The following is a 15,164-nucleotide window of genomic DNA, read 5'->3' on the forward strand; positions in this document are numbered from 1 at the left end:
ACAAATTTAAGGAGTGTGAGCTTCGCTAAACAAATATTCTAGACTCTAGTAGAGTAAGATAACTAGGCATCAAATCAAACCACCATCCATTTCACTGCATCCTCAAAGCTCACATTACAATGTTTTCCGCAATTCCTTTCTGACAGCAATACAACCACCTATTGACTTAGGGCAAAATAGAAAGTCACCATCATTATTTATAAAATGATGGTGAAGTCTTACAAAATTTGCATATAAGAACCTGTTCTACACAAATGTGTTAAATAAGAGTATCAATTTCTAACATTTTACCCTAAACTACCAATGAATTTGGACTCTCCATTTCTCAGCCACAGTATGAAGTCTCAAGCAATCTTGTGTTCAAACTCAGAAGAACATTTTTCCAGGGTAAAAGAAAGCCGAACGGCATTGATCAATGACCTAACTATTTGGAGATTTTATCAGCAGGTGGTGGAACTGGAACCTTTCTAACTGGTGTGGGAGGGATTGCAGAAGCCTCTTCGGCGGCATAATGCTTGCGTAATCTGTCCTGAAGGGCCCGTACTCGATCCTCAGTCTTGCGAAGCTTTCTCCATCTGTAAGCAGTCCAGAGGGCAAGACCACCATATACAACAATATAGGAACCCCACACATAAGGGTAGGTCTCTGCGTGCTCTTTGATTTGTCGATACTTTTCTACCACGGCTCCTCCCAAACCAGCAGCAGCTTGAGTGCTTGTGGTTTGCTGCTTTTCTTCTCCTTGTTCCTCAGTTGCCATCCCTCAATTTAGCTATTGAAACCACTGCAATATGAAGGAAAGTAGAACAAAAGTTGCAGAAAGATTTAAATATATATGAAATCATAATACAAAGTTACACAATCAGAAGAATGATCTGAGTACGTTAAATCACATCCAAATTTCTTAATAGCAACTAAAAACCCTAAGTCAAAAACCATAATACAAGATACATTGATACACACAAAATTAGCAAATTGAACGCTTTAGCATTAAACATCACACAATCAGATCATGGCAAGCAATCAAAATATAACTAAGGCTTTCGTCATTTAGGTCACAAGATTAAACGACAATTCCTGTACTGCAAATCGAAACATTTCAAGATATTATCAGATTGCAGGACAACACATAGTCAACCGGATTGAACAACTCACCAATTAGCTTTGGCAATCGGAAAATCAAATTTCTAGACATACCCAGATAAGAAAATTCAATGAAAATGGAAGTAGACATTAAAAAATTGAAATCAAAAGTTAGAAATGGGAGCTTACCTATGGTGGGAAACGCTGAGAATCTTCAGAGATGGCAAAGAAGAAGAGGAAGCCTGACCTGACCGAAGTAAAAGAAGGGTTTAAGATCCCCAAACCCAAGCAAAAAAATATGGGCGTGGATCAAACGACAAAAAAATATGGCCCAGCTAGCATGTCAAAAGTGGGCCTGTGGCCAGCAAAACGGCATGACCCGGATCGTCGTATGACGGGTCGCCCTCCTCAAGTCTACATGAACCAAACAGCCCTCCGGTTACTGGGTTTGGTTTCCCCACGTCCAGAGCGGTTAAATAACCGTTACTTTTCAAATGACGAACTATCTCCAAACCAGCAGAGCCCAATAAAACTGCATTTTTCTCTCACATTACCACACAAACACACTGCTCTTTGCTGCAATGGCAGTGCTTCAATCTATTGTCTTCTTGTTCCTAATGGTTTCTTTGGCTTCTACCCATTCTCAGTCTACGCAATTCCAGAACTACCCAGGTAATGAAATGCTGTCAATCTGTTTGGGTTAGAGGAATATGTTGCTCTAAAGGCTAGGCCTTTGAAAGTGATTGTGGTTTTCATTGTTTTCTCTGTTGCAGCTAAAGAGCCAACAAGAAGAAATTCTCGTAGACTTTCGAGGCCTCTGATTGGACATGATGGGAAGGTTTATACTTGCTCTGAGAAAGATTTGCTTGCATTTGAAAGTAATGGGTCCATTGCTTGGACCATGCATTTGAATTATACATGCAATTCTGATATGCCTCCTGTTCATGGTGGTAGAAGAAAGGTATGTGCTTTTCTTAATATGTCATGTCTAATATGATCTGATATCTGGTCCAAGTTTTTCTTTTTCTTGGTTTCTTTTTTCCAATCTGCTACAAAGAAAAGTTGTAAATTTATGCAAATCTTTGCAGATGTATCTGGTTGCAGGATAACAGGGTGATTAAGATCAACTTGTTAAACAATGGAACTTCTGAACCAGCTGCAGAAGTTTTACTTAGTGCAGAACCAACTAAAGAAGGACAAGGTGGGATTGTTGGGCTGGCAGTTAGCACAATGAGTTCATCTGTATTTGTAAATATTAAAAATCGGGGACTCTTTGCATACATGACACGTGGACAGTTGCTCTGGAGTGCTGGACCTGTGATTGATCTATTTGGCTATCGTCAAGGTTGTAGGAAGAACAGTGCAGATTGTTTTTTTAATTCAGTCCCTGTGATTGATGAATGTGAGGCTAGTATCTATGTAAGGTCTGCTCATCCTTGCTTTCTTTCCCCATTTTTCTTTCAGAATTACAATTTAGGGGCATATTACAATGTGATTAGTTTCTCCCCTCAGTATACTATACATAAGTTTGAAGAATGTTTATATAATTCAGGAAAGTAATTTCATTCAGAATTTTTTCGTCAAATCAACAATTTATAGTGTCATAACAATGTGCAGATCTCAAATACTGGAGGAGAATTGTACTCGTTATCAATCCACCATCCACATTTCAAGTGGATCCAGGATTTAAGTTCTTACGACAAAGTTTTCACTATAACTCCTGGAAACAATGGTAGATTGTATGTTACTGTTCCAGTTAAAGCTCTTTTGTTGGCACTAGATGTTTCTTCAGGAAATGTTTTGTGGGAGGGAAGTATTGGGCCATTAAGTACCGCAGATTATGCACCAGTTGTTGATTCTAATGGTAAACTCCATGTTTCTTTATGAACTTTTGCCCAAATTCTGTTTATAACTCATGGTAAATTGATTAGCTTTCTCTGCCACTTCATCTGCTATAATAGGTTGGATATCTATTGGTTCATTAGATGGGTTCCTATACTCATTTTCACCAACTGGTGTTCTCAAGAAATTCTCAAGAACAGCTGTAACAGATTCTGTGATCCAAGTCAGTCCTACCCTTGACTGCACTGGCTTTGCAATTTATATTTCTCTGACAGAGATGGAGGGGAAGATCAGCCGCACAGTAGGCGAATATACTTATGTGTCTGCTATGAAACCCAAAAGTGTTCTTCTTACCTTGTATGTTCCAGCAACTGGGTCCATCTACTGGTCTGAAAGCTATCCTGGTAACTCAATTTATGGGGTGTTTTCTTCCTTTTTCACACCATTTTTATTGCTTAGCACACCCTAATTCTTCGGTCGGTTGTACCAGGCCAATTCTCATCTTTTATGTCTCAGAGTGATCTTTGCCATTTTATACTAGACGAGAGGATTCTTCTTGCATTTGTGGCAGCTTCAAGTGAGATTCTAATAGTAAAGCACATATACTTCTCAACAATAGTTCATCAGTCATACAATATTTCGGTGTGTAGAAATATTGATTGCCACTGTAGTCTATTGAGAAACATGAGAAAGAAGAGTGTCTTATCATTCTTTTACCATAGAGACATATTAGATGTGCACACCAATCCAAAACTCCTTTGAGGTTGACAACCACCCTATAATGTATTTAGATGATATTATTATGTATATCTTCTGTGGAGCTAGCAGCATTTGGACTCACATATTGATATGTCTTCGTTGAATGAATGCAGAGACTGGAAACCCACTGGCATGCCGTTCTACACGTAAGAACTAACTCCACAATTGACTTGGCACTCATTTATCTCACAGTGATTATAATTCTCTACTCATACTCAGGTCAGAAGCTGATGTCTAGCTGCTCCCAAGTAAGGCCGAAGCTTGTCAGCATCTACACTGGTAAGTAGCAACACTATGCAAATGCCATAATTGTAAATCTTCACTTGAAAGTTTTGAGTTGCCAGTGCTTTCTTGTTTTTGTTCCCATCAGGTAATGAAAGGGCAATACTCTGGTTCCTGCTTTTTGAATCTGCAATGATGGTAGTACTAGCTGGACTTGTGCGATTTTGTTGTATATTTTGGAGTAAAAAGAAGCTTAAAGGTGAAAACCTTGGAAGTTTTCTTGAAAAGAGAGTAAGCTTTAAATCCTTATCATATGGTTCCTTAAAGTGTAAGTTTTCCATTAAAGAAAGGGATAGAGGTGAGGCAGATCAAAGATGCTTAAACTTAGACTAGATTAGCATTTATCAGTTAACAGTTCTTGCACTATAATTCTTGTAAAGCCATGTTCCCCTCACTTTCTCAAATATGCTTGCGGCTCTTTTTATCCTTAATCCCAGCGTTCTCTTCGACTAAAAAAGAAGGCATTTGATAGAACCATTACAGAACTTGAGCAAAAAGCTGCAGTTGAAGCAATGGCCAATGAAGAGGTGCTTGAGAAATTGGGCAATCTGCTACAAAAAAGGGAAGGCATAGAGAGAAAGCTATCAACAACTTATAGCTTGGGCAGAGATGGAGGCAGCTCAAGGTCAAAAACTCTTCTTCCACTATACGACGGAAAAACCAGAAGCTATTATCTTCAAGGTGGAAAGAAAGAGAGTGTTGCTGTCTTCCACACATTAAGTGACACATCAGCTTCGATAGAAAGCAGCAGTGGAGGAGGAGAGGCTGGCTGGACTTCTTGTGAAGACAAAGGGAAGGCACCATTGGAAGAAGAAGAGAGCTCAAGTGATGGTGGGTTCTTTACAAGAGAATACAAGAAAAGCCCATCAGAGCCAACTTCAAGCTCAAGAAGATTGGTGAATCCATTGCTTGGGGAAAAAGAATGGACAGGCAAGAAGTTGCATTATGAGGATGAAGTGGATTCAGAGCCAAAGATAATGATTGGTAGCAGGAGCTTATCATTAAAAAGAAGAAGGGCTTTATCTTCAACTAATTAGAAAATAGATCACATAATTACACATACCACATACGCGGATGACTTGCAAATTACAAGGCTGCAGTGGTTGTTTATCTTTTTCTAGTGCAAGAGGCACAGTGTGGCTTTTGTATTTCACATTGCAAGCCTCTAGTGCAAATTACAAGCCTCTTATTTTATATTGGTAGCACCAATTTTTATGTAAATGGCAAGTTTTTTTTGTCTTTGTCAGACAAGTTCCCATATTATATGTGAAAACAACAAACACAGATACATACAATACTGTATCAATGAATCTAGATTACAAAGAATACAGAAATGTGCATCCTGACAACGAAATCATGTTTTGTCCAGCTACTCCCGGTTTTGTCCCCGTGCTCTCTAGAGTCTCTACTTTTCCAGCGACTCTGAGTGTGATTAAAAAAACATGTACTGTAGTCTTGACTACCAAATGCCATTCTCTGAAACATTATAGTTTGTGCAGATTGTTGTGCGGAATCAAAAATTTCATTTTGTCCAGGCTTCATTCCGTTACTGAGATCTGATAATTCATCTAAGTAGTCAAAAGCCCTTACCACCTAGCAAGTGGAGAAAGTGTATTAGTTCTCAGCAGTACAAACAAAATGATGGAAAGGGTCATACCATATTTTGTAAATACCTGTCTCATCCATGGCCTTTTCGCAGCTGAATGACGCACACAAGCTGAAGCCGCCTCGATCGTTCGAAACATTTCATTCTCAACATAATTCTTTTCCAGCCTTGGATCTGCCAACCTTTCAAAGTCTTCATTCTCAAGTGCTTGAGAAAGCAAAGTCGCCTGAGTTTAGCTGTTATAATCTAGGCATTGTAGACAACCATACAATTCTGGTCATACAAAGTTAGCATATGATACAGGTAAAAATTTGGTTGTCTTCAGTTGTTGTGACATGATCTTTCCTCACCTCCCTTTGGGAGATAGGACGTGCACGAAATCCTACATTTTTATGTACATTTGTAAATACCTGTCTCATCCGTGGCCTTTTCACAGCTGAATGACGCACACAAGCTGAAGCCAGCTCGATCATTTGAAACATTTCATTCTCAACATAATTATTTTCCAGCCTTGGATCTGCCAACCCTTCAAAGTCTTCATTCTCAAGTGCTTGAGAAAGCAAAGGCAGAGCCTGGAGAAAAAGTTTAGCTGCTATAATCCAGGCATTGTAGACAAACCATACAATTCTGGTCATGCAAAATTAGCATAATACAGGTAAAAATTTGGTTGTCTTCAGTTGTGACTGATCTTTGAATTTCTGTTCTCCATAATTCAACATTGCCAGCTATATCAGGTGTTAGAGAGCCCGAATAACAGTTGATGAGCCGCAACGTTCAGTGCATGGAACAAATATAAATCGTTAACAAGGTTGGGCTGGAGTAATCGTTGTTGCATGTTAATGTTTTGATATAATCTTAAGCCAACAAATATTACAAAGTACATATATGTTTATATAGATATTGGTAATGTGGTTAGTTCTGCATTTGTCAACTTCTCTGCTTATTTGTTTGATATTACAGAACTAGTAAACATAAGCTTGAAGAACTATTACAGCAGTGGTCAGAGTGGCATGCTCAACATGTTCCTTCATCTCAAGTCAGACTCCTCATTTACACCAGGGATGGGTTTTTCTATAAAGGATCTTTATGACCTGGTATATTCAGTTTGTATTAAAAAGTTCCAAGGATGAACCTAGCCCTCAAACAGAATATTAAAAAGTTCCTGTAAAGGATCGTTAGCTCTTCTGTTTTGCAGGTTCTGGAGGACGACTTGGTTGGTCACATTGACTTTAGTCCGGAAGAATTGTCCAACCTCGATCTCAAAGAAGATCATTTTTGTTGAACCAAATTTAGGCATCAACAATTCATATATATGAACATATATTATATACTGTCAAATTGGATCTATATAACACATCCAAACAAAATTGTACATATCAAAGAAGAATTTTACTAATATGAATCGTATGAATAACATAGCATGTCAAAATATCTAATAAGAAAACATTTTCAACTGTAATTATGTTGTGAAGTAATTTTATCTGTTATAAAATAATTGTGACACGAGGCCTTGAAATTTGCCTTAAGATCGGATAACAATTTTTTCAAAAAAATTCATTTGATTGGATAGCAAATTTTATTTTAAGGGCAAACTATTTTGTGTGTCGCTTTGAGATTGGTTTAGTGGGAAAGCAACCCGTTAATCTCATATCTAAAAAAGTAGGGGTGGTTGCGGTTCGGTAACCGCGAATTTTTACTCAAACCGCAAACCGACCGACTATTTACGGTTTGGTGATTTTTGAAACCGCAAACCAACCGCGTTTTGCGGTTTACTGCATTGCTGTAAACCGCAAAATGCAGTCGATTACCGCGAATAAGCGGTTTAAAACAGCAAGTTCTCAAGCATTCACAAAAATATAAATTCATAACCTAAATAAATAAATACACAATCTCAATTTCTCAAGTATATATAAATTCATAATCTCCTCAACTTCTCAAGTATTCACAACCTAAGAAAATTAAAGTTACAATTCCAAGCATTCCAATTAAAGTTAAACTTCTCAAGCATTCCAATTCCAAATCCTTTAAAGTTACAAACTAAAAGGAAAATGCAAAGCAAAATGAATTAAAGTTACAACTAAAAAGAAAAATCAAATTCAAAGTTAATTAAAGTTACAAACTAAAAGGAAAATGCAATGCACCAATGTTACAAACTAAAGTTACAAACTCAAGTGTTGGTGATGAGTGGATTTGGAGAACCCCGTTGTATTGTTTGAGCACCAATGTTATCTACAAATAAAACAACATAGTTTAGTACATTTTATTATAAGAAGAAGAATAAATAACATTAGCATAAATAAACTAATTACTTACAAGTTGTCATATGTTTCATTTCATTGTAGAATTCAACTTCATCATCCAAATGCTATACTTTGCGGTTTGCAGTAACCACAAGTTTTGAAAATCAAATACAACCGCAACCGCAAATGCGGTTCGGTTCTTAATACCGCAAATGCGGTTTGATTTACCGTGATTGTGGTTTCATTACGGATAAATTGTCGGTTGATTTTTGCGATTTTTCGATTTTTCGATTTAAAATGCCACCCCTGTACAAACAAGGTAAGAAAAGAACAAAAAAAATAAAGAAAAAAAGGTCAATGATTTCTCTACACTAGAAATAGCAAAACAAATAGCTGCGGCGGCGAGCCCGAGTTGTACCGTACGCCGCAGCGCATTCAATCATTCTCTCTCTCTCTCTCTCTCTCTCGGAATCCGAGATATCTCCTGGAGTTCGATTCAAGCTGCTCTGCATTCTAACAAAACCCTAATCTCACTCAACTCAAGGTAATTGCACTCTTCAAATCCCTAATTTCGGGTCCCTTTCTATATATTTTCTCATCTCCGTTTGGCTGCCGAGAAACCTTGGAATTAGCTTTGAGGCTTTAGTTCTATTGCGTGTTTGTTTTCCCGGCAACTAAACAGAGCTTGAATTCATTGACAATCATATGCTTACCTTCCTCTTTCCTTCTGTTTTAAATGGTATTTTCTTTTATTGTTGTTGTAAAGATTTGTGATAATTGATTGTGATGTCTGTTTCAAGATTGAATATTTGAGTTGAGGTAGTGTGGTGTCTGGATAATTGATTCTACTACCAGATTGTGGTTATTTAAGTCTTGGTCAAATTAATTTTAATACTGGTGGTTTAATGATGGTGTTCTTGACTCTTCAAGCTTTATTTTTATCTCGTAGTCTTGTATATCTGTACCTGAATACCAAATTTAAGGCATTTTTGTCTACATACAAATATATACCGGTATACATGTGTTTGTGCGCTTGAATGTACTTTAGTAGTAGTATTTGAGTTTTATATCATACTTGGTTTTCTGATTGTTCATGTAATGCAGGAGTTTCCGTGTAGTCTGTTACAAAAGAAGTTGCTTCTTCGTTGAATATGGAATCTGAGGATTTTATCGGTCTCCCTCCTTCTGGAGATTCTCTTTGTGGGAGTGTGAATGATGAACCTAACAATTCTATTTTCGACTCTAAAGAGGTTGATTCTCAACCCACTAATTCGGAGGATAGAGAAGATAAACCGAAAAGTGAGAATCTGGGGAATGACAGTGATGTTCAAAATGAAGTTAGCCATTGCATACCAGAAGAAAACCTTGAAAATGATTTGGTCGGTAGCGGTTCAGATATGGAAATTGAGGACATAAGCAACCTCCCTGCTTTTAACAGTTCTGGTTCTGCAAATGAAGAAATCAAAATAAAGGGTAACAAGGAGGGAGACGCTCATTGCCTACGGCAAGCAAATCATAACAATGATTTATTTGACGAATCATCTTTGCTAAGTGTTGCACAGTCTGAAACTGTTACAGTTGCACAGGAGTCAAATATCTTCTGCTCAAAGGTGCACAAGAATGGTTGCCTTCCTATCCAAGATGCAAGTCCCTTTGGAACCCATAAAACCGGTGGCACTAGTATCCTTCTTCCACGTTTGTCATCTTATTGTTTTCATCTTGCACATATTCCAGCTCTTTCCAACTGAGAAACTGGAAAATACATGCAAATAGGTTTACCTCTTAACCTTATGATGCATGTTAATTTTTAGGATGCTGAAAATTTGGTTATCTTCGGTTGTGACATGATCTTTGAATTTCTGTTCTCCATAATTCAACATTGCCAGCTATATCAGGTGTTAAGAGAGCCCGAATAACAGTTGATGAGCGGCAACCTTCAGTGCGTGTAACATATAAATCGTTAACAAGGTTGGGCTGGAGTAATCATTGTTGCATAATGTTTTGATATAACCTTAAGCCAACAAATACTACAAAGTACATATGTGTTTATATAGATATTTGTAATGTGGTTAGTTCTCCATTTGTCAACTTCTCAGCTTATTTGTTTAATATTACAGAGCTAGTAAACATAAGCTTGAAGAACTATTACAGCAGTGGTCAGAGTGGCATGCTCAACATGTTCCTTCATCTCAAGTAAGACTCCTCATTTATACTAGGGATGGGTTTTCCCATAAAGGATCTTTATGACCTGGGTATATTCAGTTTGAGTTGTATTAAAAAGTTCCAAGGATCAGAAGTCATCCTTGTTTCAAATTATTAGACTTGACAATATCTTATGTTCATATAGTTTCCTTCAACAGAAAAACAAAATCAATTCTTATGCTCATATTAGTAAGATGTATTGATAAATCATTGTTTTTAACAAAAAACAATATCAATGTAGGCAAGAAACTAATACAAACTATAAAAAGAAAAGGAAAACAAAAAAAATCCTCTAATGAGAATGAATATAAATGTCTGGATTTTAGCTGGCTCAACATCTTGAATATTTTATTTTGTGACATCATTTTCAATGGGATAGATTATCCAATGTGTTAAGTTGTAAACAAAGCGCTTAAGTTCCATTTTCTTTGCCTCTGAAGACTTAAGTCAAAACATGGGGTGGGTTTGGGCTTTGGAAGTACTTTTAAACATTCAACTCTGAGAGGTGATTTGTGAAGTGGACTAAGCTTTGGAGAATGATTTCTCTGGTTATATTTATGGTCGTATGGAATGAAAACAAGAGTATCTTGGAGAGTGGAAGTCTTCAATTGGCTGTTACCTGTTTTGATTTGTTGACTCAATTATAATGCTGTGTTTTTATGTAATATATTTTGTCTATCGTTTGGCTGTATTGGGTGTATGAATACTACTTGAATTTCTTAATCATTCAGGATCCTATTGAAGTGGTGGAATCAGGTGAAGACACGTTCTTTCCAGCTCTCCATGTTGGCACGGAGAAGATGTCTGCAGTGGTGAGGGTCCCATTATTGTATCTATGCTTTATATACATCCTGTGTGCTTGATTTGTGGCGTTTTTCCAATTACTTACCAAAAGCTTGGAGGCAAGGGGGTGTTTACCATGCTTGGTTGCTAAACTTATGCAACCACTACTTGTGGCAGCATCTCCTGGTTTAACTTTCCTCACCTCCCTTTTGGAGATAGGACATTCCCGAAATCCCACATTTTTTTGTACACTTGTACTACAACGATGATAAAATAATGGTGCCCAAGATGTGTTTAATGATTTCTTCAGTTTTTTAATTTTTCTGTTTGTCACAAAAACAGGAAAAAAGGAATGTTGTTTGTGATATTTTTTTTCTTAGTACTTTGCCATTAGTTCTTCTGAAGTATTCTTTCATGTGCAGTCTTTTTGGATGGACAACCAAACAAGGAATGCAGAGAGCAAGGAATCCACTCCTTTGGATAGCAATTATGTGCCTCTATATGATCGTGGTTATGCCTTAGGCTTGACTTTGGCTGGTGGCTCAAGTAATTTGGAGGGGTAAACACTTCCCCCCCCTATATTATGTGATCTCAAGTACAATAGGAATTTAGACCAAAAAAAAAAAGTAAAATAGGAATGTAGCAATGTCAACAAAGCTGACTGATAATAAAATGCCTGCTCGATGAGACATTGTATTGGCATGTCTACTTAAAATATGCGCTGATAGAAATCAAGGATCTATGGTTCAGGACAAGGCAGAATGACTACTACCTTCGCACTAGAAGGATTCTAATCATCACCCTAGGACTCGATTGACACAATCCTACACTGCAGCATATGCTGCTGAAAAGAATTCTATAAATTCTTTCTTCTCTTCTCTTGCCTTTAAGTACTTACAAATATGCATAACTGAAGATGCCTCCCTCTTAGACTAGCATTATAGGTCTCTCAATTACAATGAGAACCTTTCAACTCCCCAACAAATTTTTGATACATGTAATATTCCTTGAAGATGGTGATGGATTGATTATATGATCTCTTCTTCGATCTTTTCCTCCCACAAAACCTAGACCTGATCTCTTCTTTCAAGTGCACTTATTGCAAATAGCAAACTTGGTTTTGTTAATTACAAATATGTTTGTGCTCTTGCTAAGTTTCATTCAGCTCTAATAATACATTAGCATTGTGCCATTGGTTTTTTCTTGTGTGATGGCAGTATTACTTTATTTAGCTGTTGAAAGTTTTGTATTGGGTTCCTTATTTACCATGTTTTGATTTAATCTTCTCATAGACATTTATGTCCTTGATCTTTTGGATGGTAGTAACAACCAGACCAAAAAAAAAAAATGATAATGAATAGGTAAAGGGTGAGTGGGCTTCTTGAATCAGGTGTCTAAGTAGAGGCCTTCATTAAATCCTTAATCTCGTCATTGCATGACATATAGGCTGCTTCATATGGTACTCTTGTTGGTGAAATATTTGATTCCATTTTATGGCTGTCTTGAGCATCACTTCTATTTTAAAGTAAAATTTGTGTTTGTTAGAATGCCTTACAGATCTTTTTCATTCTTATTTAATGTTGTAGAGGCTTGGAGATTATAGATGATGCAAGCCGTTGTTTCAATTGCGGTTCTTACAATCATTCGTTGAAGGATTGCCCTAAGCCTCGTAACCATGTTGCTGTCAATAATGCCCGCAAACAGCTCAAGTTCAAACGAAATCAGAATGCTAATTCTCGCAATTCAACACGATATTATCAGAATTCTCCAGCTGGAAAATATGATGGTTTAAGGCCTGGTGCTCTCGATGCTGAGACAAGGAAGCTTTTGGGTATTGGGGTAAATGATAACTCTTTGTGTTTAGTATAGAAGACTTGTTAATTTCTAGTGGTGCTTCTTATAATTGCAAGGCAAATATTGATAATTGAATATTAAGCTCCTATGCCTGATTTTATTAGTTTAAAAGGTAATGTTTGACGTGTCCGTATGACTTGAATTTGGATATACCGTACAGTGTGTTGCACTTTTAAGAAGCTAACAGCTTACAAGAGAATATGTGGCTGTGGATAAAAGTAGTCTAATTGGAATGCAAGATTTGCCGATAAGGGTTATACTATTACATTTCTATTAAATACAGTAAGTTTAGTTGAGTTCAAATTGCTTCGCAAATATATTAAGTTTCACATTGCTGAAGCTGTATAACTACTGTCACCCTCATTTCTTTGGTTGAGATTACAACCTTCTTAGCAACCAAACATGCTGTGGCTTTTTTAATTTATTATATCAAGTTAACATGTGAAGATGAATTTGATGAATCTACCAAGGTTAATGTTAGAGTTTGGTTCTTTTTTTTTTCTTTTGGTCCGATAGAGTTTGGTTTCCTTTCTAGAAGTTGTTGTTTTGTCAAAAAGAAAGTTCTATTTAAATTTGTTTCAGTTATATATGCATCTATTTATTTATTTATCTATTGGGTTTTGTGCAGGAGCTTGATCCACCTCCTTGGCTTAACAGAATGCGAGAAATTGGTTACCCACCAGGATATCTAGGTATTTGAATATATTTTACTGACTTTAGTCACTTAAAACAACCAGTTAGGAATACTTATCATAGTCCACAAGCAGTCTGGGTGTGCATTTCCTGGAGAGACCCAGTTCAAATGTTTCAGATTCATTGCTAAGTTTATGGAGAGTATTGTGCTAATCTCCTGACCCTTGACCATCCTGTTTTCTGGAAATTATCAAACTTAGGGTTTTAGTTTCAACAAGCTACTTGCTAGTCATAGTCTTAGTTTATTGGACTTGTTCCCTTTTTGTTTTCCATTTAAAATGGGAGCTGAAATTATAAAAAAACCCAACACCCAAAACACTTTATAAAAACACATAAAACCCATTATTACACACACTCAAAACCCATTTATAAACACACCCAAAAAATATACAATTGTTGACTTTGGGGTTGATTTTGGGTGTGTTTCTATGTTTAAATAGTGTTTGGGTTTTTTTATAAATACATGTCTAGAATTGGGTTTATTTATAAATTTGTATTCTTTTTTCTAGCCTTGACGCTTTATCTTAACATTTTTAGATCCAGATGACGAGGATCAGCCATCAGGGATTATAATTTATGCTGATGAGGAAATTAAGGGAGAACAGGAGGATGGGGAAATTATTGAAACCGATTATCCTGAACCACAGAGGAAAATGACAGTCGAATTTCCAGGATTGAACGGACCAATCCCAGAAAATGCTGATGAGAGACTTTGGGCAACTGCACCTTCGTTTTCTGATCACTCTAGGAACCGCTCATACAGCAGATCGAACCATTATTCAGAACCTGTCAGCAGAGGGCATCACCGTGAGCAAAGGTGGTCCAGGGATTATAGAGATGACGGGCCTCCTGGCGTTGAACCAGGTTCTGGCCCATCTAGTTACCCCCCAAGATATAGTAGTTACGATTATGGTTACAACTTACCAAGAAGCCCTACCTTTGGAAGGTCCCAATCAGACAGAGGTAGAAGAATCCCTTTGTCCAATGAAGGTTCTTTTGCATACTCAAATCCTCATCATTCGCCCAAGGATTATGACTCGGCCAATTTCGAAAATTGGAATGATGAAAGCAGGAGTGACTACGACCTTGATAGTTCAACTAGGGATAGGCTAGACAGGCATCGCCATCACCGTAGGAGGTAATGAGAATGACATGTAACTAGTAAAGATGCTAGTTGTGATGGATGTAGAGATGATTTAATTTACCCAAGGAGGGATTTGTACAAATAACTAGATAGAGCTTGATGAGTTTAGATGGCTCTTTAATCAGCTGTTGTTGTATGCTACTCTAATTGTATGTACTGCTTCCATTCTTTCCTTGTTTCTGTTGCTGTGGCTTCGTTTAAAAAGTTATGAGATGTTGCGTTGATTTCATGCTATTTGTTTCTTGAAGAAATCTTTTGTTTATTTGTTAACTAGAATTTTCCTGCATAAGTGGTAGAAATACCATTCGAATTTAAGCATCGCAAAACTCATAGAAAGGCGAGATTTGATTTGATCTGATCTTTTTAATTTCATTCAGGGGGAAGGAGGAATCAAACTTAAGATCTCGGATGCATGGTTAAATGCTTTTTAACTAATTGAGATGGCCCTTGCGATAAAGGTGAGAATTGATGCCAACAATTTTCAACAAAACTAAAAATCACTTTAGTTGTTGTGAACTCCAGTGGATGGTGGTGGGTTCGGGTTTATAATTGTTGAGAATAGGTCGTCTCGTAAGGTGAATTGCTGGGCAAAGAGAAGGAAAATAGTTGAATTTCATTGCTTTGTTTATGAATTTGTCATTAAATAATATGACTCTTGTTTGCTCAAATAAATTATGTC

At 37.0% G+C, this 15,164-nt stretch overlaps 3 protein-coding genes across 4 annotated transcripts; 2 read left to right on the forward strand and 1 right to left on the reverse strand.

The window, feature by feature from the left end:
- Positions 1-69: 69 nt before the first annotated feature.
- LOC103329656 (uncharacterized) lies at positions 70-1,416 on the reverse strand. Its single transcript, XM_008232154.3, has 2 exons — positions 1,270-1,416; positions 70-781 (listed from the first exon to the last, which is right to left on the reverse strand). Exon 2 carries the CDS (start codon positions 755-757, stop codon positions 425-427), a length of 333 nt encoding a protein of 110 aa, XP_008230376.1. The 5' UTR covers positions 758-781; positions 1,270-1,416; the 3' UTR covers positions 70-424.
- A 204-nt stretch (positions 1,417-1,620) lies between these two features.
- GEX3 (gamete-expressed 3) lies at positions 1,621-5,294 on the forward strand. The gene is given in 11 exon segments (XM_008232198.2): positions 1,621-1,752; positions 1,854-2,041; positions 2,169-2,186; positions 2,188-2,499; positions 2,698-2,944; positions 3,042-3,326; positions 3,413-3,499; positions 3,795-3,827; positions 3,901-3,960; positions 4,052-4,194; positions 4,401-5,294. Coding segments are annotated over 11 exon segments (2,064 nt in total). The 5' UTR covers positions 1,621-1,661; the 3' UTR covers positions 5,001-5,294.
- A 2,840-nt stretch (positions 5,295-8,134) lies between these two features.
- LOC103329657 (Proline-rich spliceosome-associated (PSP) family protein / zinc knuckle (CCHC-type) family protein) lies at positions 8,135-14,717 on the forward strand. 2 transcript variants are annotated; one of them, XM_008232155.3, is made up of 9 exons: positions 8,135-8,353; positions 8,914-9,489; positions 9,696-9,777; positions 9,927-10,002; positions 10,743-10,823; positions 11,217-11,353; positions 12,381-12,633; positions 13,277-13,340; positions 13,879-14,717. In XM_008232155.3, the coding sequence occupies exons 2-9, from the start codon at positions 8,961-8,963 to the stop codon at positions 14,481-14,483; spliced, it is 1,827 nt and encodes a 608-aa protein (XP_008230377.2). In that variant the 5' UTR covers positions 8,135-8,353; positions 8,914-8,960; the 3' UTR covers positions 14,484-14,717. The 2 variants fall into 2 exon arrangements, with proteins under 2 accessions (XP_008230377.2, XP_008230378.2); XM_008232156.3 differs by having other exon boundaries at positions 8,189-8,353; positions 8,914-9,582.
- The last annotated feature ends 447 nt before the right edge of the window (positions 14,718-15,164 follow it).

The sequence above is a fragment of the Prunus mume genome, linkage group LG4 (assembly GCF_029339155.1).
Source record: "Prunus mume cultivar Tortuosa linkage group LG4, ASM2933915v1, whole genome shotgun sequence".
NCBI classification, from domain to species: domain Eukaryota; kingdom Viridiplantae; phylum Streptophyta; class Magnoliopsida; order Rosales; family Rosaceae; genus Prunus; species Prunus mume.